General features: G+C 43.0%; 1 protein-coding gene across 2 annotated transcripts; it reads left to right on the top strand.

Annotated features, from left to right (window-relative positions):
• The first annotated feature begins 4,277 nt into the window (after positions 1-4,277).
• Positions 4,278-11,507, top strand: LOC112220781 (fructose-bisphosphate aldolase B). Of its 2 annotated transcripts, none has more exons than XM_024382672.2 (9): positions 4,278-4,416; positions 6,684-6,796; positions 7,033-7,238; positions 9,435-9,489; positions 9,648-9,808; positions 10,027-10,110; positions 10,334-10,508; positions 10,710-10,909; positions 11,118-11,507. In XM_024382672.2, exons 2-9 carry the CDS (start codon positions 6,685-6,687, stop codon positions 11,211-11,213), a joined length of 1,089 nt encoding a protein of 362 aa, XP_024238440.2. In that variant the 5' UTR covers positions 4,278-4,416; position 6,684; the 3' UTR covers positions 11,214-11,507. The 2 variants fall into 2 exon arrangements, with proteins under 2 accessions (XP_024238440.2, XP_024238438.2); XM_024382670.2 differs by lacking the exon at positions 4,278-4,416 and adding an exon at positions 6,588-6,606.
• The last annotated feature ends 3,733 nt before the right edge of the window (positions 11,508-15,240 follow it).

Genomic DNA, 15,240 nt, shown 5'->3' with positions numbered 1-15,240 from the left:
CATACACATGCTTAGCAAATGTTATTGCGAGTGTAGCGAAATGCTTATGCTTCCAGATCCGACAGTACAGCAGTATCTAACAGGTAATATCTAACAATTCCACAAAAAAACCTAATATCTAACAAATTCCACAGCAAAACCTAATACACACAATCTAGTAAAGGAATGGGATGAGAAAAAATACAAATAAAATATATGGATGAGCAGTGACAGAGCGGCTAAGCTGCAATAGACAGTGTAGTGTAGACTAGACTAAATCAAATCAAATCAAAACAAATCAAATTTTATTTGTCACATACACATGGTTAGCAGATGTTAATGCGAGTGTAGCGAAATGCTAGACCACAGACTGCAACTGGAGAACTAAAGAGAGATCATATTGCTACCAGGAATGTGACCAGGTCAGTGAGAGCAGCTGAAGACAGTCTTGGTTTTATGGGGATGGAGAAGTGGCTCTCTCATTCTAACACACGCACACACCTCTCACAAGTGAATGAGAGTCTGATGGGAATGTACTCTGACCGCAAGTGTTTGGAAGACCATTGTTCAGGGGTTCATGGTCCATCTTGTGTAAGCTTGATTTGTAAGAGGTTGTGCGTTAGCGTCCCACCCTGCCTACCTCATACCCAGGGTTCAAATACATTTGTCTGATGCAGTCAATCACACAACCCCTGCTGTGTAGCAGAGCACCCCTTCCCAATGTCATTCTCACACCACGTTGTTGTTTAGGCCTGTTATCTCGATCAATCTGAGCATTTCTTTCATGAATGGTATCTGTAGTTTAACAGGGATTTACAGTGCCTTCAGAAAGTATTCATACTCCATTTTGTTGTGTTATAGCATGAATTCAAAAGACCCCATACCCCACACAATACCCCATAATGGCAAAGTGAAAACATGTTTTTAGAAATGTCAAATTGATTGATAATGAAATACAGAAATATCTCATTTCGATAAGTATTCACAACCCTGGATCAATACATGTTAGAATCACTTTTGGCAGCGATTACAGCTGTGAGTCTTTCTGGGTAAGTCTCTTTCTGGATTGTACAATATTTGCCCATTACATTTTTTTTTATTCTTCAAGCTCTTGTGAAATTGGTTGTTGATCATTGCTATTCAACCATTTTCAGGTCTTGCCATAGATTGTCAATCAGATTTAAGTCAAACCTGAAACTCGGCCACTCAGGAACCTTCACTGTTTTCTTGGTAAGCAACCTCAGTGTAGATTTGGCATTGTGTTTTAGGTTATGGTCTTGCTGAAAGGTGAATTCATCTCCCAGTGTCTGGTGGAAAGCAGACAACCAGGTTTTTTCTGGTATTTTGCCTGTGCTTAGCTCCATTATGTTTCTTTTTTATCCTGAAAAACACCCCAGTCCTTAACTATTACAAGCATACCCATAACACGATGCAACCACCCCTATGCTTGAAAATATGTTGAGTGGTACTCAGTAATGTATTGGATTGGATTTGTCCCAAACATAACAGTTTGTATTCAGGACAAAAAGTAAATTGCTTTGCCACATTTTTTTGCAGTATTACTTTAGTGCCTAGTTGCAAACAGGATGCAATTTTTGGAATATTTGTACTCTGTACACGCATCCTTTTTTTCACGCAGCCAATTTGGTTAGTATAGGGGAGTAACAACAATGTTTTTGATCCATCCTCAGTTTTGTCCTATCACAGCCATTAAACTCTGTAACTGTTTTAAAGTCACCATCGGCCTCATGGGCAAGTCCCTGGGCGGTTTCCTTCCTCTCCGGCAACAAAGTCACCATCTGCCTCATGGGGAAGTCCCTGAGCGGTGTCCTTCCTCTCCGGCAACTGAGTTAGGAACGACGCCTGTATCTTTGTAGTGACTGGGTGTATTGATACACCATCCAAAGTGTAATTAATAACTGCACCATGCTCATAGGGATATTCAATGTCAGGTTACTATTTTAATTTGAATTCTTTATCTACCAATAGGTGTCCTTTTTGCGAGGCACTGGAGAACCTCCTTTGTCTTTGTGGGTGAATCTGTTTTTGAAATTCACTGCTCGACAGAGGGAGCTTACAGATAATTGTATGTGTGAGGTCAGAGATGAGGTAGTCATTAACCAATCATGTTATTATTAACATTGTTATTGCCCACAAGGTGAGTCCATGAAACATATTATGTGACTTGTTAAGCACATTTTTTTCTCTTTAACTTATTTAGGCTTGCCATAACAAAGGGGTTGAATACTTATTGACTCAATACATTTCAGCTTTTCATTTTTAAATTATTTGTAAACATTTAGAAAAACACAATTCCACTTTGATATTATGAGGTATTGTGTGTAGGTCAGTGACAAAAATAATCTCAATTTAAACCATTTTAAATTATGCCTGTAACACAACAAAATGTGGAAAAAGTCAAGGGGTGTGAATACTTTCTGAAGGCACTGTAGGTTGTCCCTGCCCATGGCCATTAAAGTAATGACTTATCTGTCCCAAGTAAATAATTACAATGTGTGCACCACATAACACAATTCAATTTCCACCAAATAAGTATTTTTCAAACATGACTTACTTGGTTGGCACACATCAGTCGACCTTTGTCTTCCTGAACTGTTATAAAGTGGTATAGCATGATTCCAAAGGAACCTTATCAGAGCAATATATCAGATACTGCTGACCTATGCAGACATAAATTACTTATTAGTTGAGTTTTAGGGGTTTCTGTCATTTCGACACCAATCCATTGTAGACGATAACTCCATTCTAAAACCGACAAACCTAGAAGTAGAGACAGGTGTCTCAGATGCCAAAGGGTTTTGTATTGTGTATTTAAATGCTGTGTTCTCGACATAGCTCATTCTACTGTACATTGCATTTTAGTTAACACTGTTTATACACACACACACTGCACATTTGTTTATATACTGGATTCTTGACATAGCTCGCTCTAATATATGTACTGCTGTACATATCCTTCTTAGTATATCTTGTGAGGGGAGGACGGCTCATAATAATGATTGGAATGGAGTGAATGGAATGGTATCAAACACATGGAAACCATGGCCCAGTACATCACTGGGGCCAAGCTTCCTGCCATCCAGGACCTCTATACCAGGCAATGTCAGAGGACGGCCCTAAACATTTATTTTTTACTGAACAATTTTTTTTTCCTTCAAACTTCTTTAAGCATGGTTGGTTATGGGCTTGTAAGTAAGCATTTCACTGTAAGGTCTGCACATGTTGTATTCGGTGCATGTGACAAAATTTGATTACATTTTTCAATGTATTTGATACCATTCCACAAAATCTGCTCCAGCCATTACCACGAGCTCGTCCTCCCCAATTAAGGTGCCACCAACCTCCTATGATGGAAACCAGGTGTTCAAACGTTCATAGATGACCAGTAGGGTCAAATAATAATAACCGTGGTTGTAGAGGGTGCAACAGGTCAGCACCTCAGGAGTAAATGTGAGTTGTCTTTTCATAGCCGAGCATTCAGAGGTCGAGACAGCAGGTGCGGTAGGTAGAGAGAGAAAGGGTTGAAAATAGGAAGTCCGGGACAATGCAGCAAATCCGGTAAACAGGTCAGGGTTCCATAGCCGCAGGCAGGACAGTTGAAACTGGAGCAGCAGCACGACAAGGTAGCACATCTGGTGAACAGGTCAGGGAGGTTCAATGGCCACAGGCAAAACAGCAGAAACTGGATCTGCAGAAATTCCATTCCAGCCATTACAATGAGCCTCCTCCCCATTTAAAGTGCCACCAGCCGCCACTGGTATATATTGCGTTTGAATTACTGTTACAGTGCTATTCCTGTTGTTCATTGGATTCATTCAGATATTTCTTGTATTTATTTTTTTGTTATTTGTGTATTTGTTGTTGACATTTTACTGCTTTGTAAGGAGCTAGCTACATACGCATTTCACTGCACCCGCTATATCTTCTGTTAAACTGTGTAAGCGACCAATTAACTTTGATTTGACGTACAGACAGATGTACATATGTAGCCTACAGACACAGACACACACACAACAGCAGGATAGACAAGACCGTATGAAACCTGAAAAGCAACATAATAAATATTATCTGGATTTATTTTAAGGCGCACACACCATCATCAAGCACTCAACGCGTGCTGTAATGTATAACAAAAGGTTACCTGAGTATACATGGCCTTCCTTTTATCTTGGAAGTCATACTATCAACTTCTGATAAAACTCAAAGTCCACAAAAGATGCATTGATACACTAACAAGCCCCCGTCCGACTTTCTCGACCAATTGCAGCCTCCCGCCTCCGTCATCCCGTTCAATAAATAATGCTTTGTTAGCCGGAATCGGCCTTCTCAACGAGTCATAATTGTTGCTTGGAAGTAGAAGACCTATTTTCTATTCATTTTCTGCAGCTGTCGGTGTTGACTTTGTCATATTTTTAAGTAAGTTTTCCTTTCAGCTTCAAGCTTAGCCTAAACGTACTAAAACGTTGGGAAAGGTTGCCGGTGGACAGCAGCGCTGAAAGTCGATACTCTGAAATGTTGCAATGGAATTGTAGTAGGTTACAATGTTTCAGTCCGATGTTGCAAGAAAGTCTTTGGAAGTTCGCATTTTTTTTTAGGCTCGATGAAGTATGCGAACCTCTGCAACCCATGCGTCAGATACCTCTTCTGTCTAGTCAAAACAGTGTAGGCTAACTATTTGTAATGCAAGTGTAAGCCTATAACTTTTTTTTGCTTATCTAAAATGTAGATATACACGTATATAATTGAAATCATGTAACTCGACAGCTCGTGATTGTCAGCGTTTAGGTAGTCTGAAATGCCCTACAAAATGTACATTTACATCCGCGTTCTACCTGCGCTTATGTTCTGGCTGGCTTAACTTGTGTTAATGATGTAGGGTAATCTTGTTATCGCGAATATGTTGGCAAAATATACCTTTCTGGTCCTCCGGAATGCTCTTTTTAATTATATTTTAAATGGTACGACTGACTCCCGGTTTACTGTGAACCTATTTGTCCCAGGGAGAGGGTAATTTATCAGGGGTGTATTCATTTCGCAGATTCTGTTGCAAAACGTTTTATACCAAACACTAAAGGTGACGTAAAAGCTGGTGGGTACATAAACGATAGTGCTGAGTGATTAATGCATTTCGAGGCCGTTTTCAGTTCTATTAGGATAATAACTGTTTTCGATTACAATTATTATTTTTAAAACATTAAATGCATTAGAAAATAATGACACTGATTTTTGGCGCTTTTAATGGAAATTCCAAAGTCAATGTTTTTTGTAAACTTTATTTAACTAGGTCAGTTAAGAACAAATTCTTATTTACAATGACGGCCTACCAAAAGGCAAAATGCCTCCTGTGGGGACGGGGAATGGGATTTTAAAAAAATGCGGCAAAGCACAGACATAAGACAACAACAGAAATAAGTGAAAATTTAACTGCCAAAACATTGAAACTATTACATTGTCTCAGTCAGGTCCACGTTGGGTAGACATCAATAGAAGAATAGGAAATTAAATCAAATGTAATTTGTGTATATTCGTTTTTATTTGACTATTTTTAATTCCGCAGGCATCTAATTTCTGCTCAAGTAGTGTCTGGCAGCCAACCAGACAAATCTAACGTTATCTGTGCTCCCCAGGCTTTACTGTCTTTAGCCAACCTGTGTAGCTAGCCTGCCTTTGCTGCAGCGCTGTCATTGACAATCATTTTACTAGTTCTTCAAAGTAGATATAGCACACTTTCAACCTGTCATTTAGTTGTGTACATTCCTCTCCTATGCAGTCTATCGACAGTAGCAGGCGTAATAGTATATGTCTATAGGGGAAGAGCTGAAGCGAGAGGTTTCACTCTTGCCAAAATGCGTTTATGGGTTATTTTGGGACAACGATTCCCATTTTTAGGGCGGAGACATGAGCATCTCGTCATTATATATAGATCTCTGATCAGTCTCTGTCCGAGCCGGAAACAGGCGCTGATTATGGTAGCTAATTACCACTCTTCTGCGCAGAACTAGGTTGAATATTTGCTTAATGAAAACTAAAACTCCTTTCAGCCCAGCGTCCCACATAGTTCTTGACTTGATTTCTCTCGTAAATTATTTGATTTCTCTAGAGAAAAGGCACGTTGGGCTCAAAAAAAAAAACGAACAAAATGGAATTCAAGTAATTGAACAGAACTCGGTCAATTAGTAGTTTAATAAACAGGCAAAAAATAAATGTCGGTTAATCGCTAATCATTATTAAACAAAGTTGTAGCAGTTAAAATGTAATGTTTTAAACACGTTGCCATTCCAATCTGAAAAGTCGGCGACGTGTTTGTCACAAGCTACACATATATTCATGATCGATGTTTCTATGCTCTAAAGTGGAGTAAAGTCTTCGGTTCCTTCAAACTTCATCCATCCACTTATTTTTTTATAGACCCAACTGAGCTAAACGTTTTTTCAACAGAATCGGCATAATTAATACACCCCAGCTTTCAGACTAAAGTTCAAACTTCAAGCCATATATTGACAGTTGCTGAGGGAGGAGGGTGAAGGTCCTGTACAGAGGTGGTGGGTACTGTCAGTGTCTGAGAATAAACCACACTTGAACCACCATCAAGACAAATTAGCCTATGTAAGCAAATATAGGTTACTGGATTGAATTGATTCAATTCCTTTTTTTCTGTTAACTGACTTTTCTCACATACACAGGATGACAACCCAGTTCCCATCCCTCTCTCCGGTGCAGAAGAAGGAACTCTCTGACATAGCCCAGAGGATCGTGGCTCCAGGGAAGGGCATTCTGGCAGCAGATGAGTCCACAGGTGAGTAGGCCAAACTGGCCATGGAGGACTGGATGAGTGGGGTGGAGAGGGTGTTGGCGAAGTGGGTGTTGTATTTTCTCAGCAAGTAGTGGTGGCCTGTATGAGTTTGGCATCTGAAGGGTAAGAGTTGGAGGTAGCCTTAATTTGAGAAGTTGCAGGAATCTGTCATTCTTGCAGGCCTTGTTCTCCCCCCTGAAATGCCACTAATGTTCTTCCCTGCCAATTTCTCCGTCCAGGCACCATGAGTAACCGCCTGCAGAAGATTAACGTAGAGAACACTGAGGAGAACCGTCGGACTTTCCGCGACCTCCTGTTCTCTGCAGTTGACCCCAACTGCATTGGTGGAATCATCTTTTTTCACGAGACACTGTATCAGAAGTCTGACAAGGGTGTCCTCTTCCCCCAGGTCATCAAGGACAAGGGCATTGTGGTCGGCATCAAGGTGAGAGGACCAGCAATACCATCCTTCAATCCTTGATCAGGGAAGTGAATTGTACTAGATCAAACGCTGAAATTAGTATGCAGTTTAATTATGTAGTAGGCTAGTGTGGGTATTTGGACATGGCCACACTCTTCCCATAGTCTACTGATAAGATTGGTTAGGTGAAGGCAATTATAATCATATGCCCAACCAGCCAACAACTCACTACTGGAGTATATACCGGTTTCACTTATCAAGATTGTGTGTGTGATGTAATATAATGGCATTATAACAATCAAACACTACTGGGAAAGGGTAGGCTTGGGCTCTATACTGTATATATCAGGGTATTTTGAAAGTGTATGCTATGCCACCACTTATTGCTAAGTTAAGTATAACTAAAATCTATGATGTGTCAAATGAATTATTTCCAGATCAGGGCTCAAGCTATGCATTTATGTTTGCTAAGTGTCTAAATGTCAAGCTCAAGCTTCTTGGTTACAGCCGAGACATTCAATCCCTTCCTCGATCAAGATCCCTGTTGCCTAAATGATCATATCACCACCACCTTACCTGTCACCCTAGACCCGCTTCAATTTGCTTTCTGCCCCAATTGGTCCACAGGCGATGCAATCGCCATCGCACTGCCCTATCCCATCTGGACAAGAGGAATACCTATCTAAGAATGCTGTTCATTGACTACTATAGCTCAGCATTCAACACCATAGTACCCTCCAAGCCCATCAATAAGCTTGAGGCCCTGGGTTTCAACCCCGACCTGTGCAATTTTGTCCTGGACTTCCCGATGTTCTGCCCCCAGGTGGTGAAGGTAGGAAACATCTCCACTTTGCTGATCCTCAACACTGGGGCCCCACAAGGGTTCGTGCTCAGCCCCCTCCTGTACTCTCTGTTCACCCATGACTGTGTGGCCATGCACACCTCCAACTCAATCATCAAGTTTGCAGACAACAGTAGTAGGCTTGATGGCCAACAACCACAAGACAGCCTAAAGGGAGGAGGTGAGGGCCCTTGGAGTGTGGTGTCAGGAAAACAACCTCACTCAACGTCAACAAAACAAAGATGATTGTGGACTTCAGGAAACAGCAGAGCACAACGTATCACCGGGGGGAAACTACTTGCCTTCTAGGACACCTACAGCACCCGACGTCACAGGAAGACTAAAAAGATCAAGGACCATAACCACCACTGTTCGCTCTGCTACCATCCACAAGGCGAGGTCCGCACCGGTGCATCAAAGCTGGGACAGAGCGACTGGAAAAACTGCTTTTTTTTTTTTTTTTTTTTTTGGCCATCAGACTGTTAAACAGCCATCACGAACAGAGGCTGCTGCCTACATACAGACTTGAAATCATTATATACTGTATTTTGTATCCTCTATTGCATCTTGCCTATGCCGCTCTGTCATTGCTCCTCCATATATGTATATATTCTTATTCCATGTCTTTACTTAGATGTGTGTATTAGGTAGTTGAGGTTCTAATTCTGAGTAAAAAACTAAACGGACACTATGAAAGCTTAATTAACCAAGTTTATTCTCCCAGAGGGTCAATACAGCTGCATCGGACAAAAACATTTTCACACAAGCACTGATATTAAACGGTTCCTCATAGGCTGAGTCTCCTCCTACACATCATTCTTTACTGCTAGGCAGGACACTAAGTGATACAGGCCATAAACTTGTATTTTTCCCTTAAAGGTGACCTGACCTCAACCCCACTTATCACTGATCCATGGCTCTCTCCCCTTATCAATGCCTGCCACATGTAATCGCTTCCCTGCACTCAACACATTCCAAGCTTAATTGCCCACACTATATACCTTCCTCCTATAACCATGAACTTCTGGACTAGACCCTCTAAACCTCAGCACTCCCTCAGTGACCTGTGTAAGCATATTTCATTCTCGGAACCCAACATGTGGAATTGTTAGCTATTGCTGCACTGTCGGCACTAGACGCACAAGCATTTCGCTACACTCACAATAACATCTGCTAACCATGTGTATGTGACTAATAAAATTAGATTTTTTAAATTGTATTGTGCCCCCCCATTTCCCCCATTTGGGAAAATAGTGCCCCTTGTGTGAACTTTTGGTTGTACATACTCCGGTATGGTACAAAATCGCTACCACTGTATGAACATCTGGATACCACCCAACCCTAGGAAAGGGGTTATAGTTTGACTGTTTGTTTTCTAGGTGGACAATGGCACAGCTGGTCTGAATGGAACAGATGGAGAGATGACCACACAGGGTAAGAATAGCTCATTTCTTTTGCAACTCTAAGTAACAAATGCATTAAAGCTATACATTAAAATCAACCAGCTTCTCCAATCTCCCTAGCCCACATTTAGTCAGTTTGACATGGTGGCATGACCATGGAAGCAATGTATTATAAAAACCTCTCATCAGGTCTTGATGGACTCTCGGGGCGTTGTGCTCAGTACAAGAAGGACGGTTGTGACTTCGCCAAGTGGAGGTGTGTGCTCAAGATTTCAGACGCCTGCCCCTCAGCCCTCGCTATCGCAGAGAATGCTAACGTACTTGCCAGATACGCCAGTATCTGCCAACAGGTGTGTGCATGCCATGAGAACTTTGTTTTAAAACTGTAGTGTTTAGGGTAGGATAAAATATAATGTCCCAGAGGGGGAAATTGTCTTAGACACACAGTACTGCTACTGTATACACTACCTGACTTTACGCACAAAACTAACAAATGAACTGAGAAATTCCTCAAAGGCAAGATTTGTCCATATACTGTGTCCACATGTGATAACTGTCCTCTCCTCAGAATGGCCTGGTGCCCATTGTGGAGCCAGAGATTCTGCCTGATGGAGACCATGACCTGCTGTGCACTCAGTACGTCACAGAGAAGGTGATCATAATCTTGCTGTCCTCTCAAATACTTTGTTGGCCTTCAGTTAAACACTTGTGAATCACATTTGTCATTTTCTCTCCCTTCCACAAAGCCAGTGCTGTACTGGTTTACCAGCATGGAATTACAAACTCATCCCTCATTCTCCTCTTAGTCATGCCCCAATTTAAGTTCACGTCACTGAACCTGAACCAAACGCCTCTCTAAACCCAACCCTCACCAGGTTCTGGCTGCCACGTACAAGGCCCTGAACGATCATCATGTCTACTTGGAGGGCACCCTGCTGAAGCCTAACATGGTCACCGCCGGACACTCCTGCCCCAAGAAGTTCACCCCCCAGGAGGTCGGCATGGCCACCGTCACTGCCCTGAGGCGCACTGTCCCTGCCGCCGTGCCTGGTGAGACTGGGTTGGGGGTTTGTCGAGGTGGTGATAATAATGTAAGTATTGGGATGTGATCTAACACAGTGATTGTCCCAAACAGGTGAGGTTAGGTGAAAAGGTAGACTTGAAACTTGAAGTAAAAACGGTATTTGGTTGATCGGTGATGCCAAAATGAAACCATCACCAAATTGCTAAACATACTACTACCCCCCCAAGGCATCACCTTCCTGTCTGGAGGCCAGAGCGAGGAAGAGGCCACTCAGAACCTGAACGCCATGAACCAGACGGCCCTGCACCGGCCCTGGAAACTCTCCTTCTCCTACGGCCGTGCACTCCAGGCCTCCGCCCTCGCCGCCTGGAAAGGCAAGGCCGCCAACAAGAAAGCGGCACAGGATGCCTTCACCTCCAGAGCCAAGGTAAGATGGAGGGGCTATGCTATTTTAGGGTAGGGTTGACACCTTGCTTAGAGGTGCAGGCTACATGAATATCATTGGAACGCTATTGTATGGTGTAGTTTTCTTGTATCCTGAAGTAGTGTCCCATTTGCGGTCTCCTTTCTCGCTCTCAATGCTTCATTCTGGAACCACATACCTTGATTACTGAATCACAAATGTACATTTTCAGAGCAATGGCCTTGCCTCCAAGGGAGAGTACACAGTGGTGAGCAGCGCTGACCAGGCCTCCATGCAGTCCCTGCACACAGCTAACTACGTCTACTAACTAGACCACATGTCAGACAAGGACCAAAGAATGCAGAAAATGTCACCTGTACACGTCCCGTCCCTTCTCATTCCTGCAATGACAACATTCCCCTATGACCAATCCAGTTGTACGAGTTGTTATTTTACTACTAATAAACAGATTGAGTAAATTAAATAAATGTGAAATGTTTAAACTTGGGCCTCCAGAGTGGCGATGCTAGAGGCGTCACTACAGACCCTGGTTTGAGTCCAGGCTGTATCACAATCGGCTGTGATTGGGAGTCTCATAGTGCGACGCACAATTGGTCCAGCGTCGTTTGGCTGGGGTTGGCCGTCATTGTAAATAAGATTTTGTTCTTAACTGACTTGCCTACTTAAATAAAGGTTTTTAAAAAACTACCTGTTGTAAATGTGTCATGCTGTGTGTGGGGGGGAATACATTTAGGGGGTTGTCTGTAAATGAATTAAATGGCCAAAGCATTTAACAATAATGCCATTTGCTGAAAATGTGACATTAACAATGTATAGAACCTACATGTTGAACTGTAATGGCTACAATTGTTGGCTGGAGGTGGGTACTTAAAACAAAAATGAATAAAATATAGATATATATATACACTACCATTCAAAAGTTTAGGGCCACTAGGAAATGTCCATTTAAAATAACATCAGATTGTTGTAAGTGACTATGTAGCTGATTTAAAATATATATTTATCAACATAGGAGTGGTGGTTGCTGATAATGGGCCTGTGTTCCAATGGCATGTTGTCAGCTATTCCAAGTTTATAATTTTAAAAGGCTACTTGATCATTAGAAAACCCTTGTTAGCACAGCTAAACTGTTCTGATTTAATGACGATAACTAGTTGAGTATCTGGAGCATCAGTATTTGTGGGTTTGATTATAGGCTCAAAATGGCCAGAAACAGAACTTAACTTGTCAGTCTATTCTTGTTCTGAGAAATGAATGAAGGTTATTCCATGTGAGAAAATGCCAACAAACTGAAGATTTTGTACAACACTGTACTACTCCCTTCACAGAACAGCGCAAACTGTCTAACCAGAGAGTGGGATGCCCCGGTGCACAACTGAGCAAGTACATTAGTGTCTAGTTTGAGAAAGATGCCACAAGTCCTCAACTGGTAACTTCATTAAATAGTACCCGCAAAACACCTATCTCAAAGTCAACAGAAAAAAAAATCCAGAAAATCACATTGTAGGATTTTTAATGAATTTATTTGCAAATTATGGTGGAAAATAAGTATTTGGCCACCTACAAACAAGCAAGATTTCTGGCTCTCACAGACCTGTAACTTCTTTAAGAGGCTCCTCTGTCCTCCACTTGTTACCTGTATTAATGGCACCTTTTAGAACTTGTTATCAGTATAAAATACACCTGTCCACAACCTCAAACAGTCACACTCCAAACTCCACTATGGCCAAGACCAAAGAGCTGTCAAAGGACACCAGAAACAAAATTGTAGACCTGCACCAGGCTGGGAAGACTGAATCTGCAATAGATAAGCAGCTTGGTTTGAAGAAATCAACTGTGGGAGCAATTATTAGGAAATGGAAGACATACAAGACCACTGATAATCTCCCTCGATCTGGGGCTCCACGCAAGATCTCACCCCGTGGCGTCAAAATGATCACAAGAACGGTGAGCAAAAATCCCAGAACCACACGGGGGGACCTAGTGAATGACCTGCAGAGAGCTGGGACCAAAGTAACAAAGCCTACAATCAGTAACACACTACGCCGCCAGGGACTCAAATCCTGCAGTGCCAGACTGCTTAAGCCAGTACATGTCCAGGCCCGTCTGAAGTTCGCTAGAGAGCATTTGGATGTTCCAGAAGAAGATTGGGAGAATGTCATATGGTCAGATGAAACCAAAATATAACTTTTTGGTAAAAACTCAACTTGTTGTGTTTGGAGGACAAAGAATGCTGAGTTGCATCCAAAGAACACCATACCTACTGTGAAGCATGGGGGTGGAAACATCATGCTTTGGGGCTGTTTTTCTGCAAAGGGACCAGGACGACTGATCCGTGTAAAGGAAAGAATGAATGGGGCCATGTATCGTGACATGCCCATCAGCAAGGGCATTGAAGATGAAACGTGGCTGGGTCTTTCAGCATGACAATGATCCCAAACACACCGCCCGGGCAACGAAGGAGTGGCTTCGTAAGAAGCATTTCAAGGTCCTGGAGTGGCCTAGCCAGTCTCCAGATCTCAACCCCATAGAGAATCTTTGGAGGGAGTTGAAAGTCTGTGTTGCCCAGCAACAACCCCAAAACATCACTGCTCTAGAGGAGATCTGCATGGAGGAATGGGCCAAAATACCAGCAACAGTGTGTGAAAACCTTGTGAAGACTTACAGAAAACATTTGACCTCTGTCATTGCCAACAAAGGGTATATAACAAAGTATTGAGATAAACTTTTGTTACTGACCAAATACTAATTTTCCACCATAATTTGCAAATAAATTCATTAAAAATCCTACAATGTGATTTTCTGGATTTTTTTTCTTCTAATTTTGTCTGTCATAGTTGAAGTGTACCTATGATGAAAATTACAGGCCTCTCTCATCTTTTTAAGTGGGAGAACTTGCACAATTGGCGGCTGACTAAATACTTTTTTGCCCCACTGTATATGCATATTCTTGGTATCATTTGAATGGAAACATTCTGAAGTTTGTGGAAATGTTAATTGAATGTAGGAGAATATAACACAGTAGATCTGGTGGAAGAAAAGAGAAAGAAAGAGCATACATTTTCTGTTTTTTATTGTTGTAGCATCATCTTTCACATGTACTAGAATAGCCACAGGGAGATCATTTTGATGGATAACATAAGAGGGTAACTGTAGGTGTGCAAAGTTTCAGACGGATAATTTCAGGAATGGGTGAGCTACATGACATGAGTGCCTTCCTCAGCTCGTGCCCCCACAGGGCCGTGAACAGCGGACAATCTCGTCCCACTAGGAGAGGTGCCGGCAACTCAGGTACTGCACCTACCATCATCTGGCAGTTCCCTTGTGGCATCACGATTTTGGCCCATACGGTTGGATACCGCTTTGTGTCCCCGTGAACACAGGAAATGGACATCTCCCTACCACGTTTGGTATTCTGGTTCAGCAAGCTCGTGGTTACGAGGGTAACCATACTTCCGGAGTCTAATAGAGCTTCCGTGTCGTGTCCGTCAACCTTCACCGGGACCATGGGTGCAGTTGATTCGTGGTGTGCCCAACAGGAGGTGACGTAGTTTACTGCGTGACCCACCTCGCCTCCGAAGCTTGCTGATGGCATCGACTCCTCTCGAGTCGGGCAATTCCAGGCAATGTGCCCCCGGGCACCACACTCAAAACACCTCCTTTGGTCTACATCTACCTGGGGTTGTCGGTGGCGGGTCGGCCCTACCCCAGCCGTCTCTCCACGGTTTTGCGGTCCTTTGGCCCTGCCGACTGGCGGTTCGGTGTACACAGCAGTGGGGCTGTCCTTCCGACTCCTCGAACGGTTTGCTGACACGGCCCGGCTCCCACTCAGCAGGGCCTGAGTGTTCTGATGCATCTCCACTGCTTCCAGGAGGCCCTCCAAATGTCTGGTGCGCACATAGACTCGCTGCCCTTTTCATGTCGTGGGGTAATGCCCGTAGGAAGCGATCCAGGACTACTTTGTCTAGGATGGAGAGGGTGGATACGTCAGTTAGGGGCCATCCCCTGGTGATGCACAGTAGGTCTCTCATCTGGGCTGAGGGGGAAGCGTCGGCTATGAACCTCCAGTCGTGGCATAGTTGAGCCCGATGGGCCAGGCTGTACCCGTAGCGGCTGAGCATCTCCCGTTTGAGTCCGTCGTAGCCTGTTCATCGTTCAGGTCCCAATACGCCTTTTGGGCATTCCCAGAGAGGCTCGGGCCAGCAGACTGGCCCACTTCTGCCTTGGCCATCCTTCCTGTATTGCTGTCCGTTCAAACGTACAGAGGTAGGTTTCGATGTCGTCATCTTCTGTTATTTTGATTAAAAACTTGTTTGGATGTGATTCAGTAGACG

This window comes from Oncorhynchus tshawytscha, linkage group LG21, assembly GCF_018296145.1.
Source record: "Oncorhynchus tshawytscha isolate Ot180627B linkage group LG21, Otsh_v2.0, whole genome shotgun sequence".
Taxonomy (NCBI): Eukaryota; Metazoa; Chordata; class Actinopteri; order Salmoniformes; family Salmonidae; genus Oncorhynchus; species Oncorhynchus tshawytscha.
The sequence above is the reverse complement of the archived record's forward strand: the minus strand, read 5'-3'. Positions and strand labels throughout refer to the sequence as shown.

Bases quoted from the DNA above. Each gene is read 5' to 3' on its own strand.
- LOC112220781 (XM_024382670.2), top strand. The intron at 9,490-9,647 runs GTAAGAATAGCT...ACCTCTCATCAG, and splicing joins TGGAGAGATGACCACACAGG to GTCTTGATGGACTCTCGGGG. The intron at 10,910-11,117 runs GTAAGATGGAGG...GTACATTTTCAG, and splicing joins CCTTCACCTCCAGAGCCAAG to AGCAATGGCCTTGCCTCCAA.